This window comes from Glycine max, chromosome 4 (genome assembly GCF_000004515.6).
Source record: "Glycine max cultivar Williams 82 chromosome 4, Glycine_max_v4.0, whole genome shotgun sequence".
Taxonomy (NCBI): domain Eukaryota; kingdom Viridiplantae; phylum Streptophyta; class Magnoliopsida; order Fabales; family Fabaceae; genus Glycine; species Glycine max.
In genome coordinates, this window is record NC_016091.4 from 49197020 (window position 1) to 49213841 (window position 16822).

Consider the following 16822-nt stretch of genomic DNA (forward strand, 5'->3'; position numbering starts at 1 on the left):
AGTAAGTTATCTTGTTTTCTTAAAACAAACATGTGACCTAACAAAATACTAACTACTAATAACAAATATTACGTGAACTTGTTATTTTTTTTAGCAAACAAATTAGACGAATTTTAGTTACCGTTGGATCGACTCATCAACAATCTAATTTTTCTGAAATTAACGGTCCTCTTCTCATTTCTCTCTCTTCACAGCACGACACAATCTAAACCTCGGAAGAGAGAGAAAGAGAGAGACAACGAAGAAAAGAACCTGTTCTTCACCAGAACGGAGTTTGGTTTTATAGGAACCCTCCTATTCATCCATTTATCGATCCACGTCCATCCCCATCTTTCTTCTCCTATTCTCTCTGTTTTCTTTTCTTCTTCTAAAAAGTGAGAGAAGAAAAAAGGGAATTGAAGGAAGAAGATTGAGAAAAAAGGGGGAATGCCCAGATAATTAATTCGGTGAAATTTCGGATTTTCGTAAGTGGGTGTTTCTCTTTTCGTGTTTTTACCTTCAGTGGTGGAAGGAAGGGGGTTTGGTTTGGTGAGTTGATGGACTTGATGAGCGTTGAGTGTGTGTCATCCTCGGACGGCATGGATGAGGATGAGATCCACGCCAACCATCATCACTCTGAGTTTTCTTCCACAAAGCCTCGCAATGGAGGCACTAGTAACATCAATTCTGTGGGCCCCAACGGAATTGCTCCGGCAACCAGCGTCCATGAGTTGCTGGAATGTCCTGTTTGTACTAATTCAATGTACCCTCCAATTCATCAGGTATGTTCTTTCACCAATTTTAACATCTCATGTTTGGTATCTTTTGGTGAATTTGATGACTCTTAGAAGGGGTTTGAGTGGATTTGGTTTAGCAGATTTTGAGTTTTTCTTCAGTTTTTCTAGGGGCAGGGGATAAGGACAACCTAGATTTGGTTGACTAGAATTGATGAGTCTGCAATGTTGATTGTGGAATTATGAGATTACTTGCAATTCATGGTGATATGGTGTCAAATAGAGGGATTTGCTATGTTGTCAAATTTTAATCTTGTCTTGGCTGTATGTATTTGGCTACGGAGGGCTTCTTGGTGCTGTTTGACACTCCTTTTTCTGCTTATTGCTTGGCAGTGTTTGTAACTCTAGACATGTTTTTGCATTTGAGGGAAGGATGATTTTAGGATAGTTTACATATTTTGCTTTCAAGCATTGAGTAAAGTATTAGGTTTTTGGAGTTAGGTAACAAGAATTTCTGATCTTTACAGCATGATCATTTGTTTCTCGAGAGAGCAAGACCCAAAATTTTAATAGATTTTTGTTTAATAGATATATCTTGTGAAAAATGCTTCATGTTGGATAGGTTTCAGAGTTGCTGGATGTCAATGTATTCACAATGCGAACATATGGCATGCTAGTATGATGCTAGATGTATTGTCTTGGTTGTAATTTATTGATAATGTTGAAAGTGGTTAATTCAATGTATCTTTATGTAATCATACCTGAATGTGAAACTCGGAAGGCACATAAATTTTATCAGAAATTTCATAGGGTAGGTAGAATGACTAAAAATAGGAAAAACAGCAAAAGAGCCAAAAAGAACACAGACAACAGAAAGACCAAATCATCAACTCAAGCAGGGATCTCCTATCCTCCAATCCCTTAGCATGTCTAATTAAGCCCTTTAAAATATCAGTGAACTAAAATACACAGGCTAGTAAAGCAAGTCCATACCCAAAAAGATATGCAAGTAAAAACTTTAGATTGAAAATACCTATTGTTCTCATGCCTAATGCTGGAGTGATAATTGAAATTAAACAAACGTATTTGTATCACCCCTTTTAAAATATAACTGTTACTTGGAAGTTATTTTGGTTTAATGACAACACCTTAGACTTCTCTCCAAAGTTGAGAGCATCTTTTAATTTGCTGGGTACAACTTACCTTGGAATAGGTACAAGTAGATTGAATGAGGTTTATTCTTCAGATGTCTTGGTCCTTAGTTTGCTCAATAGTCAATATTTGCGTGCATGTTTGCATAGCTACAGACATACAAAGTGAAGCTAGTGAATTTTTAAGCATCTGACCTATAGAGGGCCATAACCCAAAATTTCTTCCCATCTTTAGCCAATCTTTGATTCTGCAATTCTTGTGTTAATTTTCATCAAGTTGTCCAAAAGTTGATCTTGTCATGATTGAAGCTGCAAAGTGTATTTCCATAAGGGGGATAAAATGTAACAATTAGTTTCTTTGAAGTGTCACAATGGCCACACACTGTGTTCCACATGTAAAACTAGGGTGCACAACCGATGTCCCACTTGTAGACAAGAGCTTGGAGATATTAGGTGTCTGGCACTGGAGAAGGTGGCTGAATCACTTGAGTTACCTTGCAAGTACTACTCCCTTGGATGTCCAGAAATCTTTCCATACTACAGCAAGCTTAAGCATGAGACAGTATGCAATTTTAGACCATATAGTTGTCCTTATGCTGGATCGGAGTGTTCTGTTGTTGGGGATATTCCTTTCCTTGTTGCTCATTTGAGGGACGATCATAAAGTGGACATGCACACAGGATGCACATTCAACCATCGTTATGTGAAATCAAATCCACGAGAAGTAGAGAATGCCACTTGGATGCTCACAGTAAGTGTATCACATCTTTTTGTCTTGTTTTTCTTTCATTTTTTGAATCCTGGAAGACGATGGGGGAGGAGATTGTTTCCCTTTGTCATATATTTGCTGTTAAAAAATTGTTGTATATGGGAATACAATTTCTGATGTTCATTACCACCACTTATTTGCTCATAAAACTCATATAGGTGGTCTGTTGAGAGAAGAGATGAGGAACTGATGCTATGGCAAAATGCTTTAAATGCTCATGACAATTATTCTATCACTCCTTTATATTGCTGTTTTACATGGCTCAACCATATTTGTGTCTCATCAGATTAGTTAAACAATTTTTGGCCCCTATTGAAGAATGATGGTTAAGGACAACTTTCTTTTATGGAGAAAACTTACATATAGTTCTTTAGGTGTTGTTTGTGCTATTCTCCAATTAGAATTAGAATTTCACTTAGATAATCCACATAATCTTTGAATGCAAACTTCTATATCTTATTTTCAATTCTGATTGAACAACATAGCACAAACAGCCCTGAAGGAACTATATCTAAATTTTGTCCCTATCATGTAGCAGCAACATTTAATCTTATTTTGAGTTTAATTATACTCCTCACTGCCTCTGATTCTTTTGTTTGCACAAACTCATTTTGTATGGTAGGTATTTCATTGTTTTGGCCAATATTTCTGCCTTCATTTTGAAGCTTTCCAGCTTGGCATGGCCCCTGTATACATGGCATTCCTTCGTTTTATGGGTGATGAAAATGAGGCTCGGAATTATAGCTATAGCCTAGAGGTTGGGGCCAATGGTAGGAAACTCATTTGGGAGGGTACACCACGAAGTGTTCGTGATAGTCACCGTAAGGTTAGGGATAGCCATGATGGGCTCATTATTCAAAGAAATATGGCCCTATTTTTCTCTGGTGGGGATAGAAAGGAGCTGAAGCTCAGAGTCACAGGAAGAATATGGAAAGAACAGAATTCAGATGCTGGGGTGTGCATGCCAAATCTCTGTAGTTGACATGTTATTTGAAAGGAATTCTTACATGTGTTTCTGACACTCTTTTGAGATATATTTGTACCAACTTTGTGCATGTTGTAATAGATTAAGGCACTAAGGTGGCTCTGAAATTTTCAGATTTCATAAGCTGTGTAATAAACAAGATTTTCTTCCTTCAAAATTTGCTTGATTGGAATTCGTATTCCGTGCTTTGAACACCCGAGTTAAGTTAGTTGCCAGTTGCCATAAATTTAATAGAAGCATAATTGATAGATTGGTGAATACTATTAATAAATCACACGATAGAACAGTAGACTCCTATAGAGATAACCACCAAACATGGAAAAAAGAACTACTGGTTGAGGGCTATTCTAGCTTAATTAGATTTTTAATTCAAGTTTGAGAATGCAGATACATTCAAAGGGAGAGTTTTGACATTTTGAATGGTCTTATGCAATACATAATATAATATCGGGTCCTAGACTAGAAAATGACTCTTACTGTTCAAATTACGTGAAAATAAAAAGATTCAATTTGAATAAACTCTCGAGCACTCAATTCATGTTTTAGAAAAGTTTTAAATAGTAGAATTTTATAAATGAAAGACTCTTATAACTTATAAGCTAAAAGCTAAACAGTGTTTAATAATTGTTATCTTGAATTTAAATAAAGAGAAAAAAATAAAGTTAAAAACTCTTAAAATGAACTTTTATTGAAGCTTTTAAAAAAATCATCAAAAATAGTTTTAAAAAAATAAAAACTTGTCGTCTGTCGTCTGGACTATGAATAGATCTGTGCTCATCACCATTGCCAAAAGCAAGATAAGGAGAGGGAAGCACATGGCTTTTGTGAGTCTCTTGTCGTCGAAGATGCTGAGCTAACCCATCACGTACTCTTCCACCACCCTCGCTTGCAGACATTACGATGCCCATTGTCACGACCTCCTCAACCATGCCCCCACATCAGCCTCCTTCGTCGTCACTATCATTTCCTCCCTCAACATGTAGAGAGGCAAATCGGTTGTCAACCCCAACACTTCTTTGGTCTCCAGATCTGATGGGGCTAATGACATCTAGATCCAAGATTTGGGGTTTTTTTAATTTGACTAATTTGGGGAGTATTTTTTAATATTGATTGATTTATCAGGGATTGAGAGATTGTTTGATGGATTGTTTAGAGATTGTGGGATTTTTTTTTTTAATTTGATGGATTGATATGAGAAATATGAGGAAAATATAATGACGGTTAAAATCTGTCACTGTTTATAAACAAAAATCGTTGGAATTCATCCTTCTATAGGCGAAAATTTAGTTGGACAAAAATGATTAAATTGATATATTTTAAAAATATTTAAAGATCAAATTGAATCTTTTAAAAACTTCAACATCATATTTAATCTTTTAATCTTTTAATATAACTTGAGGACTAAACTGATAATTAAGCCTACTCTTAAAAAAAAATTGCCATAAAAATTATTGTTTCGGATATAGAAACAAAATAGATTATTATAAAAAAATTTCCCATAACATGCCTAAATCAATTATATCTGTAATGGAGTATTAAAATAATCTAATTCCATCCAAACCCACAACGAATTGTAAGATTTGATTCAACATCTTGGTATTTGGATTTGTTCAAAATTTAAAAGTTTGGAAGAGTGTGTACGAGTGCACGCATCTTAAAGGTAGTTGAATCAGGAGATCATTGATAGCAGAACAGTGAAAAGAAGTAAGCTTTTTACGCACCACAATGTTGTTCACAACTCATCTCGGTGTCCAAAATACAATAAGTTGCTTCATCTTTCTTCTAACCTGTCATCTACCACCAATGTCAACATTGCTTTACTTGCAAATTAAGAAAATCCATCATAATCCCCAGAAAACACTATCCCTTTTAGAAATAAATGGCTGATCTTGTTGCTCCAGTACAGGAACACCAATATAAAAAGGCACTGTAAAATGGGAAAACCGTAAATTGCATAATCCTTTCCAACAAATTTAATTACATGTAAAATGATTCAAAATGTTGGTAACGTAGGTTTTGATGATTCAAAACTATTTTCTGGTAAAGAGACACAGACATCATACCTCCTCATCCATGCACAATTACGTTATTATACCTCCCCATCTAAGCACCAAGAAGTTGCAACAACTTCAACCTGTTAACTGTTCACTTGCTCTATCACCCTCAGTTTCAGTCGTTTCCTCCACCAACTCCGCCTCGGAAGCAGTGGCATTAGTGTTCTCTTCATTGAGAGCTTGAATTTCACCCTCGCGTTTAGATTCTAAATCCGTTTCCTTGTTCCCAAACAACTTGGATGGAAGCAAAGAAGCTACTGCTGCTCTTGCACTTCTTTTGGCAGCTTCAGCTGCCTCGATTTCCTTCGCCTTAGCTTCAGCTTTCAGCCTTTCTTTCTCCTCCATCAGTTTGGTCAACTCCTCTTCTCTCCCTTCTTTCCTCAACTCCCCCTTGACAAACTCCTGGAACTCCTCATCAAAATCAACCCCATTGTCATCCAACAACGTATCAACAATCTTAAGCATCTCATCCAATCTCCCCTCATCACTCAACACCTTCATTATGAACTGATAGCTAGTAACATCCATCTTGAGCTTCTTCACCATCAACTCAAAGAAACCCTTTGCCTCATCAATCTTCCCAACCTTAACCAACCCACCAACCAACCTATTGTAAACAGCCAAGTTAGGCCTCAACCCAGAGTCCACCATTTTCCTAAAATACGCAGCTGCGTCATCAGCCCTATTCTCTCTAAAACAAGCATCCATCAACAACCCATAAGTAAATTCATCAGGACTCACCCCTTTCCCCTCCATCTCCCCATAAACCTCCTCAGCCTCCACAATCCTCCCATTATCACACAACCTATCAATCAAGTTATTGAACGACAACGTATCGGGGCTACACCGATACTCCCCCATCTTCCTAAAAACCTCCATGGCCTCCTCAAACCTCCCTTCATCACAATACCCATCCACAATCACATTAAAGCTCCCCAAATTCACACTCAACCTCTTCAGAGGTTCATGCTCCTTCATCATCCTATCAAAAAGCCTCAACGCCTCGTCAAACCTCCCATTCTTAGAAAGCGCATCGAGCACCGAATTATACCCGACAGCACTCATCTTCTTCTTCCCCAGAGCCTCCTCGTAACACTCCATAGCCTCCTTCTCCATCCCCTTAACAAAATACCCCTTCATCAAACACCCAAACACAATCCCATCTTGCACAACCCCACCCAATCTCTCTCTCAGCTCCTCATAAAGCCTCAAAATAGCATCACCATCGGAAACCCTAGCATGCCCCAACATCAAGTAATGGTAAACAAGAGGATCAGGGGCAAACCCTTTGGAATCCATTTCGGTTTTAATATCCATTGCACGTTCGAGTTTGCTGTTATCGATTAACCCTTTGATGAGGACGCGGTAGGTGGTGGGGGAAGGGTTCATGGGGGCGTCGTTGAGGAACTGCTTGTAGTGTTCGAGGGCGGTGTCGGGTTTGCGGCAATCGAGGTAGGTCTGGAATACGAGGTTGTGGGTGATGATGTTGGGGACCACGCCGGCCTGCGTGATGAAGCGGTGGAGGGAGAGGAGGTCGGAGTAGCGGGACTGGCGGAGGAGGGCGGCGAGGACGGCGTTAATGGTGAAGATGGTGGGGCGGCAGTTGGAGTAGATCGAGTGGCGCGTGTACAGCGCCGCCTCGTCGAGGTCGTTCTCGCGGATTAGGGTTAGAATTCGGTTGTGAAGGTTCAGCCGGTTGCCGGTGAGCGCAGACACGTGTTCCGGGAGCTTGGGGTTGTTAGGGTTTAGATAATAGGGTGATTGTAGGGGCTTTGGAGCGGTTTGGGTGCGGTTCAGGGCGGAGAGGGGCGGTTCCATGCGGAGCTGGCGCTTTCTTCGGCGGCGCTCCGCCGCGGCCTCCTCCGGGGAGGAGAAGGAGAGGAGGCGGATTGAAACGCACGAGGAAGGGCGGCGGTGAGAATTGGAGAGGGTTCTGAGGTGCGTCAAGAAGGTGGCTTTGGAGAGAGCCATGATGGAATGAATCTGAGAAGAGGGATAGGGTTGGGATAGGGTTCAGAGAGGGTTTTGTCTTTAGATTCAGAAGATTACTTATGCTCATCACCAAATGGGGTGTTTGGTATTGGAGTTTTACTTTATCTAATCCAGGGATAAAGTAAAAACACCAAACACCAAGGCCTGCCTAACTTTTTCTTTTAAAAAAATTGATTGTAGATTATATTAAATTATTTTTAAAGGGAGTTTAATATATCATGTAATTAAATTTTTAAAGTAAATTGAATATAATAATAGCATTATTAATCCAGCGTGATAAAAGAAAAAGTAAAAACCCTAACTTCATAGTTTGGGTAACTACTAAGGATGTATTTGGATATCTGTTAAAATGGTGCTGAACGGAAGAATTGCATTTTTTAATGCACACGAAGAAGTAGTAACGTGAATATTGAATTGATTTGAAAGTGGATTGGGTTGAATGAAATTGAAATCCAAACACATTAACATTAACTTGTATGCTATTATGAGTCTATTGTCATAGGCTCAGAAATAAGGAAAACGAAAGCTAAAGAATGGGGAGGGGAAAATAAATTTGGATAATAACAAACCTGATTTGTTTCCTAAATTAAGTATGTGTTTGATTTTAATTTATGAACATATATATATTTCACAAAATTGTGTCAAGTGGATTCAAAAGTAAAAATAAAAAATAAAAAAATACACTCACAATGCATATTAGCACATCACGTGAAGTGACCTTGTTTGTGTGTGGATATTTATACATAAGTCAATTTTGTTAGTGTAGTATATATTTATTAGTTAATTGAAATTGTATATTATAAGAAAAAGGTGGACTAATATATAGAATATGTCATTGAATGCAGTGCATGACTTAAATGGATATACTTGGTTCAAGTTTTTTAACATAAGTATAAGTATAAGAAAATAACATGAATATTTTTTTATGATTTTTCTATATTCATAATTATTCCTGATTTATATTAATACAAAGTAATTCTTATATAATATATAATAGTTAAAAAAAATAACTCGTGCACGGGTCCAAAAATTTGTAACTGAAAGTTTTTACTTTTGAGCGGTAGTCCCGTTGTTAATTACATGTAAAAAAAAAACATGGGCCTAACTCATCAAACAGTAAAGGATGACTAGAAGGGACTTGGCCCATTACTCAGAATAAAAGAAAAATGATTTGTCAGTAGTGTTTACAGCATAGGGATATCCTTAACAATGTTTACAGTCCTTAAGTTTGTTGAAAACTATTTTTATGAGTTGTGAAAACTAATATAAATTAATACCTTGCAAAAACAAAATAAAAAATATTTAAGAAAATAATTTAAATTTCATGTACATCATTAAAAATTAATGTTTTCTCTTTCTCTGTCGTCTCCATTAAACGTTTTACACAAAACTAATTATGAATTCATGCTGATTGCTGACTAATCACTAAGTAAATGGCAACAGTTTCCTCTTCTTCTTTTTCCCCTACTTATATGCATGTGTGGTAAATATGATACTCTTTATATGAGATGTTCCGTACATGCAACTTTTTTCTGTCCAGATGTTCTATACTTTTGTACCACTCGGTGTATAAAAAATTTAAGCATGTGGTCATTTTTTTTTTTATGTATAAGCATGGGGTCTTTGCTTTGTCACCGATTGCTACCATTTACAGTATAAACTAGCTAAAGCAGCATATAAACTACTTAAATAACTTGCAAGATACACTCATATAGCCTCCCAAAAAAAAAAAAAGGTTGAAACATTTTACGCAAAACAAATTATGAACTCATTGTGTACAATGATGAAAGCGGCAGCACTTTTATTTTTACCTACGTATATGTATATGTATGAAAGTATGATATTTGTCTTGTTATGAGATGTTCTGCGTGCAATTTAATCTTGCCTATCTTTCGCTGCATAAAAAATTAGTAAAAGGGAAGGACATTTTTTGAAAGAGATGGAATGGATAAATTAATGGTTGTTTTGAAGAATTGAACAGGTAGAGTTGTATTGTGAGTCACCAGATCTTATCAAGCTCCCAAAGTAAACGTACCCCAAAAGCGAAACCAAAACTAAAAAAGAATAATAATAAAATACAAGGTAATCGTGTGTACTTTTCTCACAACACAATAATATAAATATATAGGTTGAAATCAATTTTTTTTTATATGATGATATTGGTAATTAATTTTTGTCAAAAAATTCAAATAATCATCTTTTTTTCATCTATAAAACTTAAATCCAAGACTTTATTTAAGAGAATGGAGTTCAGAATCACTCAACCAACAACTTATTGGTGGTTGAAATCAATTTAGACTTTAGAAAAATTTAACAATCTCCACATGTGGATTAAATACTTATTTTGCCACCTCATAGAGTGCTAATTTATCCCCAGCTAATTAATATGTCCTCAATTGTATGAATTATTACAACATATCCTCTTGGAGAATTTTTTTCTATACAGCTGGGCATCATGAATTCAAAAGAATTGGAGTTATCAAATGACTAGGTTTAATAAATACATTCTGTACATTGAAAAGGGAAAACAAAAGAGACCGGAACCGATGACTAAGGGTCAAATATATGCATGTTAGGAATAACAAATTAAAATTTTAAATCTTAATTAGTGACTTGTAATGTATAGTAATAGTTATTTTTTAGAATATTTTTATGGTGGAACTCAATCATTTTGATATGAAAATTTTGAAACATACAAGTTCAAGAAAAGTGAGGAAAGTGTGCAATAATCATTAATAATATGTGAGTGTGTGTAACTGTGTATATTATAATTTCTCATAACTCTTGAATGTGGAGTACAAAAGCTCGTGGGATAATAAATTAGAGGAGAACTTTTCAAGTTTTCTCAAAATTTGTACTACTTTCATTCCTTTCCAAATGTTAGATTTTTAGGATAAAATGTTCCTTTTCAACTATTATTTTAAAAAAATTTAAAAATATTAATTATATATATTTATTCATATACCTTCACCTAATTTGTAATCATTTTATACATTTTTATGAAATTAAAAGGAGAGAAATAAAGAATAATAATTGATAGAAAACGTAATCAATAAAATAAAAAACATAATAAAAATTATATAACAATTTGAATATAAACAAAATATTAATTATATTTCTTAATATTATAATTAAAAAGAAACGGAAGTAACAATCTTAATTTGAGATAGTAATTTTTTATTGAAATATTTCCCGTAGACATACACAGTTAAAAGTTGTAAGTAGCTAACAGCGTGTTTGGAATGGTGTTTTACACATTACCAGCGAGCTAGTTTGATGTGGCATCCGGGATGTGGTTTTCAACGTCAAAGATGAAGCAGCTAGTTTTCTGCATCAAAGAACCTTTGGACGTTAATTTTTTGCAGGTGGAAGACGCGGTTCTAAACATGCACTACATTTGCAACAAAATTCATATCTAAAGGCCTCAATGATCTAGAATTTCTTAGTACTTCAGATATCGGATGTGTAGAGAGAATGTTGATCACATTGAACTATTTTTTTTTTTCCAAACACGCACTAAATCCTTTATGAAGTTGTTATCACTTCTTTATGGAAGTGTTTGGGTGTTTTCATGATCGATCATGTGTGAGCAGAGTCTTTTAAACAATGGTCATCAAAATAAAATCATCAGTGGAATGACAACTTTAATATTTGATTCATGAACTCATCCAATCTATATATATATATATATATATATATATACATACACACACACGTATATATGCATGTGTACCATGAAAAATATATAGCTATGTATGTCTTGTTTTTTAATATAGAAATAAACAAGAACAAACTAAAAGAAAGTTAATCTATCACGAGAAACTAGTTAGCTCAAACACAGAGCAAACATTAGTAGCAGATATATCCTCTTAATATATAGCATCTATGCTTGTGAAACTCATCTTGATGATAATCTCTACCATTCCTCTCAAACAACAAGATCACCTCTAAACAGTCTGTTTCACAAATTAATGACTTACAGCCATGCATGCCAACAAGTCTCGAGACCAACATTAACAGCCATGAGTTCAGCACGCAGTGCATCTCCCTGGCCCAGTGTTCTAGAGAAACCCAAAACCCAAATATATAGCTATATGTTTTAAATTGTGTTTTTCATTCTTTGATTCTAAGTTTCTAACTAGCTTCTACGATATTATAAATTATAAATTAAATAGTTTCATTTAAATCAGTCATCTAAAAGAGTTTATTAATTTTATCATTTGATGTTAAAATATTTTAAGAATTTAACAATATACGTGATGTTTAATTCATTAAATAATGAGAAAATATATTATTAAATAATATATAATATTTTTATATTAACATGTAATAAAATAAAATAATTCTAAATTAATTTTTCTTAATTTAATTTTATAAAGGTTTAAATTTAATTTTTAGCTAGAAAACATAGATTATTGTTTTTTTTCATAAAGATTCATTACAATTTATGAAAATAAAAAAATGTTATTCAACTTTTATTTATGCATTTTATATTTTTATTATTGAGAATCACGGACTCAGATTGTCCGGTGTATCACCAAAGAAAAAAAAAAATAGAAGTATATACCGTAGGGATGAATACGAGTCACGAGCCGATAAATCTGAATTAAACTGAACTGAATAGGAAAATTAGGATTAGTTTTAAATCATCTGTTCCCTTAAGATTTTAAAACTACAAACCTGATGAGATCAGTCAAAAAAATCCCTATGGTATTATTGGTATATACTATCAAATTGTACTGCATGTATTTTCTATTAGAGAAGAAACCAGGAATTCTTTTCTAGATCGATAATTATATTTTCTGTCATTTTTAAATTAATATAATAATTGTTTATATAAAGTATAAACAATATAACCATTTTGAATATTGTATTCCAAAAATTGTTTATGCACGTGGCAAACATTAATTTTTACTTTTCTTGAAAATTTGATAAAGATAGGTGCCTGGCTAACCCTACAAATTTAATTGGATAACTGAAATTGATTGACAGCTAAGTGTATGGTTTATTGAACAAGAAATAAAGAAAGTGGGTAAGGATCCAGATTACTACGACGACAACTCGACAAGGGAAATTTAGGGGCAAAAGTATATGTGATCTTAAACTTGAATCTTCCTCGAGAGCTTGAAACTATGCCTGTATCTGCATTTCTAGCAAAGAACAAGTACTGTGTGACTGTACTGTCTATATATGTGTTCTCTCTATTCTGTTTTCTTTTCAAGGTGCGACTCTTATGTCTCTTGTTTGACAACAGCTTAGGAAAATTAACCATTCAAACACATATTTTAAGTAAATTATGCGTTAGATTTAAAATTTATATTGAATGTTAATCTTAATTTTATTTTATAATAAAACATCCAAAGGTAAATCCCATAATTTTAAAATTAATTTTAGCCAAAATCAATTTTACAAAATTAAATTTCATTCAAAATATGCTCATCCAAACACATACTTGGTCATATTTAAAGCTGTATTTTGGCCTACACTTGTAGAGTGGTATACTAATTTATTTATTTTTGAAAGGGAGTGTTATACTAATATTGATAATATATAATATGGTTGATGTTGTGAAAAGTAATAAGGCAGTTTTTTTATCAGAAAAAGTCAACTTTGGATACGAAAGAATTTATGACAATTTGCGTACACTACTAAGCCAATTAAGTTGGGTTTTTTGCTTGTATGAATAATATAATTTCATATTTAGTATCGATCGAGTCAAATTATGCTACGTATTAAAAAAAAATATAAGAACTAACAATGAAAAGTTTGTCTGTATACAATCCATTTTTGTTTATTATTTTGAAAATTATATATTAATTTTTATATGAATTGTAGATAATATAATCGTTTTTTATATTTACAAAAACTATACCTTTTATCTGGTTGCATTGGTTATCTCAGATTTGGTTTCAATTAATTACTTGCTCCTCAGTATCGTTATACTTTCTTTAGTTCAGATTTTTAGTCTTGGATGTTGCTTAATTTGACTTCAGTGGTATTTGGGCTCAGGACTGCTATAAATTGTGATTCTGGAGAAATCAAGAAGTTCATAATTCGGATAATAACAAACCGTGGGAGCTGGTTGTTCAGGCATGACTGCAATATAATGGGAATAATAACAACTTTAATTTTTATTGCTCTAAATGCGTCTCTTTCTAAACAGGTGTTGGATAGTTGGTCTCCACATGTTATCTTCACTCATATATACCAAGAAGCGAATCAATGTGCTGATGACTGCCTAATAATGCTTCTATGCAAGTGGAAGATGTCGTGTTTTATGATCAGCCTCAGTTTTTAAAATCATTAATTGTTGGGTTATGATGTCTTGAGAGTCCCAATTCCTAGCCTCGTTCAAATAATTCTATACCTTTTTTTTTTAATTGGAGAAGCCAAATTGATCGATAGCTAAGTGTATGGTTTGTTAGAACCATAAATAAACAAAACAAAATGGGTTAAGAAAATCAGACAAAGACTCAGGCAAAGTTGGGGATTAAAGTCTGCTTAGCCTACGTACAAGAAGCCGACAGACAACGAGTCAACGATCACCGACGGAAAAGGAGGATCTTTGCAATTGATTTTTTATAATTTTTTTGAAATGAGACTATTTAAAAGGTTAAATTATTTTTTATCCTTAATTTAGTTATTAGGTTTGATTTATCTCTTTTATTTTTAAAAGTTTTAACTAGATTCTTTTAGGACAGATTCAATTTGATATCTTTATTTTAAAAAAATTTGATTAGGCTCTGTATTTTTTTAAAATAGGCTCAATTTAGTTACATTTTAAACAAAATTTAAACCCATTTTTTAAAATGTTCACAACTAACATAAGGAAAATGAAACTAAATTGAATCTATTTTAAAAAATAAGAGATCTAAGTGAATCTTTTAAAAATAAAAAAGATCAAATTAAAGTTACTAAATAAATTAAGGGAAAAAAAGCAATTTAAACTATTTTTAAAAAGAAAATATAAATATTATTTGATATTTTTTTAAGTAATTTAAATAAAATATATTTAATGCTTCTGAAATTCATATTTTTCAAAATAACCCAATTTAAACACTATATATTATATGGGAGGGATTAAATGATAACCGTATAACATATTACACCAGTCAATATTTTTATAATTGTAAATATAGAACAATTATTAAATTGTCATGCATTTATCTGCATTATATGTTTCACTTGCTATGAAATATGGGTGTTGATGATACGAAGGTCGTGATAAGTAACAAGAGAGATATATACTAATGAATATTGGTCTAATTGATAAAAATGTGATTCATCTCATACAAATATGAATTCAAATTCACTTATCATCATTGTGAGACTCTCGTTTGTAAATAATAAGTAATTTGTAAGTTTTTTTTTAAGTTATGAGATCTTATCTAATCCTAATGAGGGTTGAAGTTTAACTCATTTAAACTTTGTATTCACAAATTAACAAAAAATAGATTATTTTTCTTGTCCTAAAGTAAGAGTTTGGCTTGATTTAGTTTTTAAAAATCTGTACCCGTACAATTTAATTTGTAAGTTTATTAATTTCATAAAAGATTAGTGATTTAAATGTGAAATCGATCAAATTTAAACATTAAAATTGAAGTTAATAAACTTGAAAACTAACATACCATAATTCTGTCATAAATTTAATAAATTCTAATATTAAATTAATACAAGTTACAACTTTCACAAGTGAAATTATTTTTTACTCATTTTCTTAATTTCTGTTCATCAAACTACATACGCACTACCATGGAAAGAAAATGTCATCGTAATTGAGAATCGGAAGAATATGAGAATGGCATCCACGATCTTTTGACAATTCAGTAAATAATAGAGTTGTTTTGGGAACAGCCAAAAGAAAGGACCTCCACCATTGTTTTTGTTTTTGATTTATGATAAAGACTTTGGTTGCTTCTAATAATTATTTTTGAATCTTATAAATAAAATATAAATTTAAAAAAAATATTTAATTATTATAAAATGCATAAAATAAATAATAATAATATTCTTAATTTAAAACTAAATTAATCTATTTTAATATAAAAATAAGTACGTTGTATTGTTTTCAATTTTTAATGAGTCAAATCCAGAAAAGAAATGACCATACGAGGGATCGCTTTTTAAGTTTCATTCTTGTTTTGCTTTCGTTTTTTCTCGTGGAAATTAACAGTCTCGTTCTCTTTCTTGAGACAAAGATATGACTCCGTATTAAGAGAAAATGGAGCCTCCTTTTTGCTTTATCTTGCTTTACTACTTTTGCAAGGATCTTAAATAAGAAAAGCTTAAATGCACAACAACGTGCAATCACTGCAATGTTTTATTCAATGAACCATTTACTCGCTTTTATGTAAAAGGATTCTAAAAACTAAACAGACATTCATAATTTTGTGGATGACATGCCTAAGACGGGGAGAAAGAAAATAAATTATTAATATTTTTTAATTTTTTATTATTCTCTGAATTTTTATAAATCCTACTTTTTTATTTAATAAATTTATACATAATTTTTTTATCTCGATCACATTAATGATTAAACATGACTTACAACTATCATTTAGGTTCGTTTTAATCTTTTAATTTTTTTTCTGTTTAATATAATCTTTTAATATTTTAAATTATTTTAATTTAGTGTTTTATATGGTAAGAAATTATGTTATGACAGTTCAAAGTAATCAATAAATGATTTTAAACGATTATAAAATATATTTTTAAAAAATAAATAAATTTATTTTAAAAATTAGAAGACTAAGTTGAAAAAAAATTAAAAAATTAAATTGAATTAATTTTAAAAATTAAAAGAATAAGTTAAACCTAAATAATATATTGGAATAAATTAAACTCTTTGTTGTTGTTTTGTTTCCGTTTTTGCACGTTACCAAAAAAAACTACATGTTTTTCACTTGTCATTATTGCGCTTCATCAAGTTTCTGTACGTTTCTTTGGTTGGATTCTTTTTTCACTTGCCAACATCATCACGTGATTCACACGTCCTAATTTTCTTCTCTTATTAATTAATCAACCATTTTCATTATATAAAATAATCACATAAAAATTATAATAATACAACCAATAAAAAATCTTTTATGTATATATTAAATCTCACCGTTAAGAATTCCTGGTTTTCAAACATTTATCCTTTTTTACCTTTTAAAAAT

The 16822-nt window shown here is 32.5% G+C and overlaps 2 protein-coding genes across 2 annotated transcripts; one reads left to right on the top strand and one right to left on the bottom strand.

The window, feature by feature from the left end:
* Positions 1-282: 282 nt before the first annotated feature.
* On the top strand, positions 283-3790 carry LOC100810573 (E3 ubiquitin-protein ligase SINAT3-like). The gene is given in 3 exon segments (NM_001255267.2): positions 283-761; positions 2229-2615; positions 3256-3790. Coding segments are annotated over 3 exon segments (972 nt in total). The 5' UTR covers positions 283-536; the 3' UTR covers positions 3616-3790.
* Positions 3791-5328: 1538 nt separating this feature from the next.
* On the bottom strand, positions 5329-7930 carry LOC100811113 (pentatricopeptide repeat-containing protein At3g49240, mitochondrial). The gene is made up of 2 exons (XM_006578842.4): positions 5682-7930; positions 5329-5545 (listed from the first exon to the last, which is right to left on the bottom strand). Exon 1 carries the CDS (start codon positions 7641-7643, stop codon positions 5748-5750), a length of 1896 nt encoding a protein of 631 aa, XP_006578905.1. The 5' UTR covers positions 7644-7930; the 3' UTR covers positions 5329-5545; positions 5682-5747.
* Between the last annotated feature and the right edge of the window lie 8892 nt (positions 7931-16822).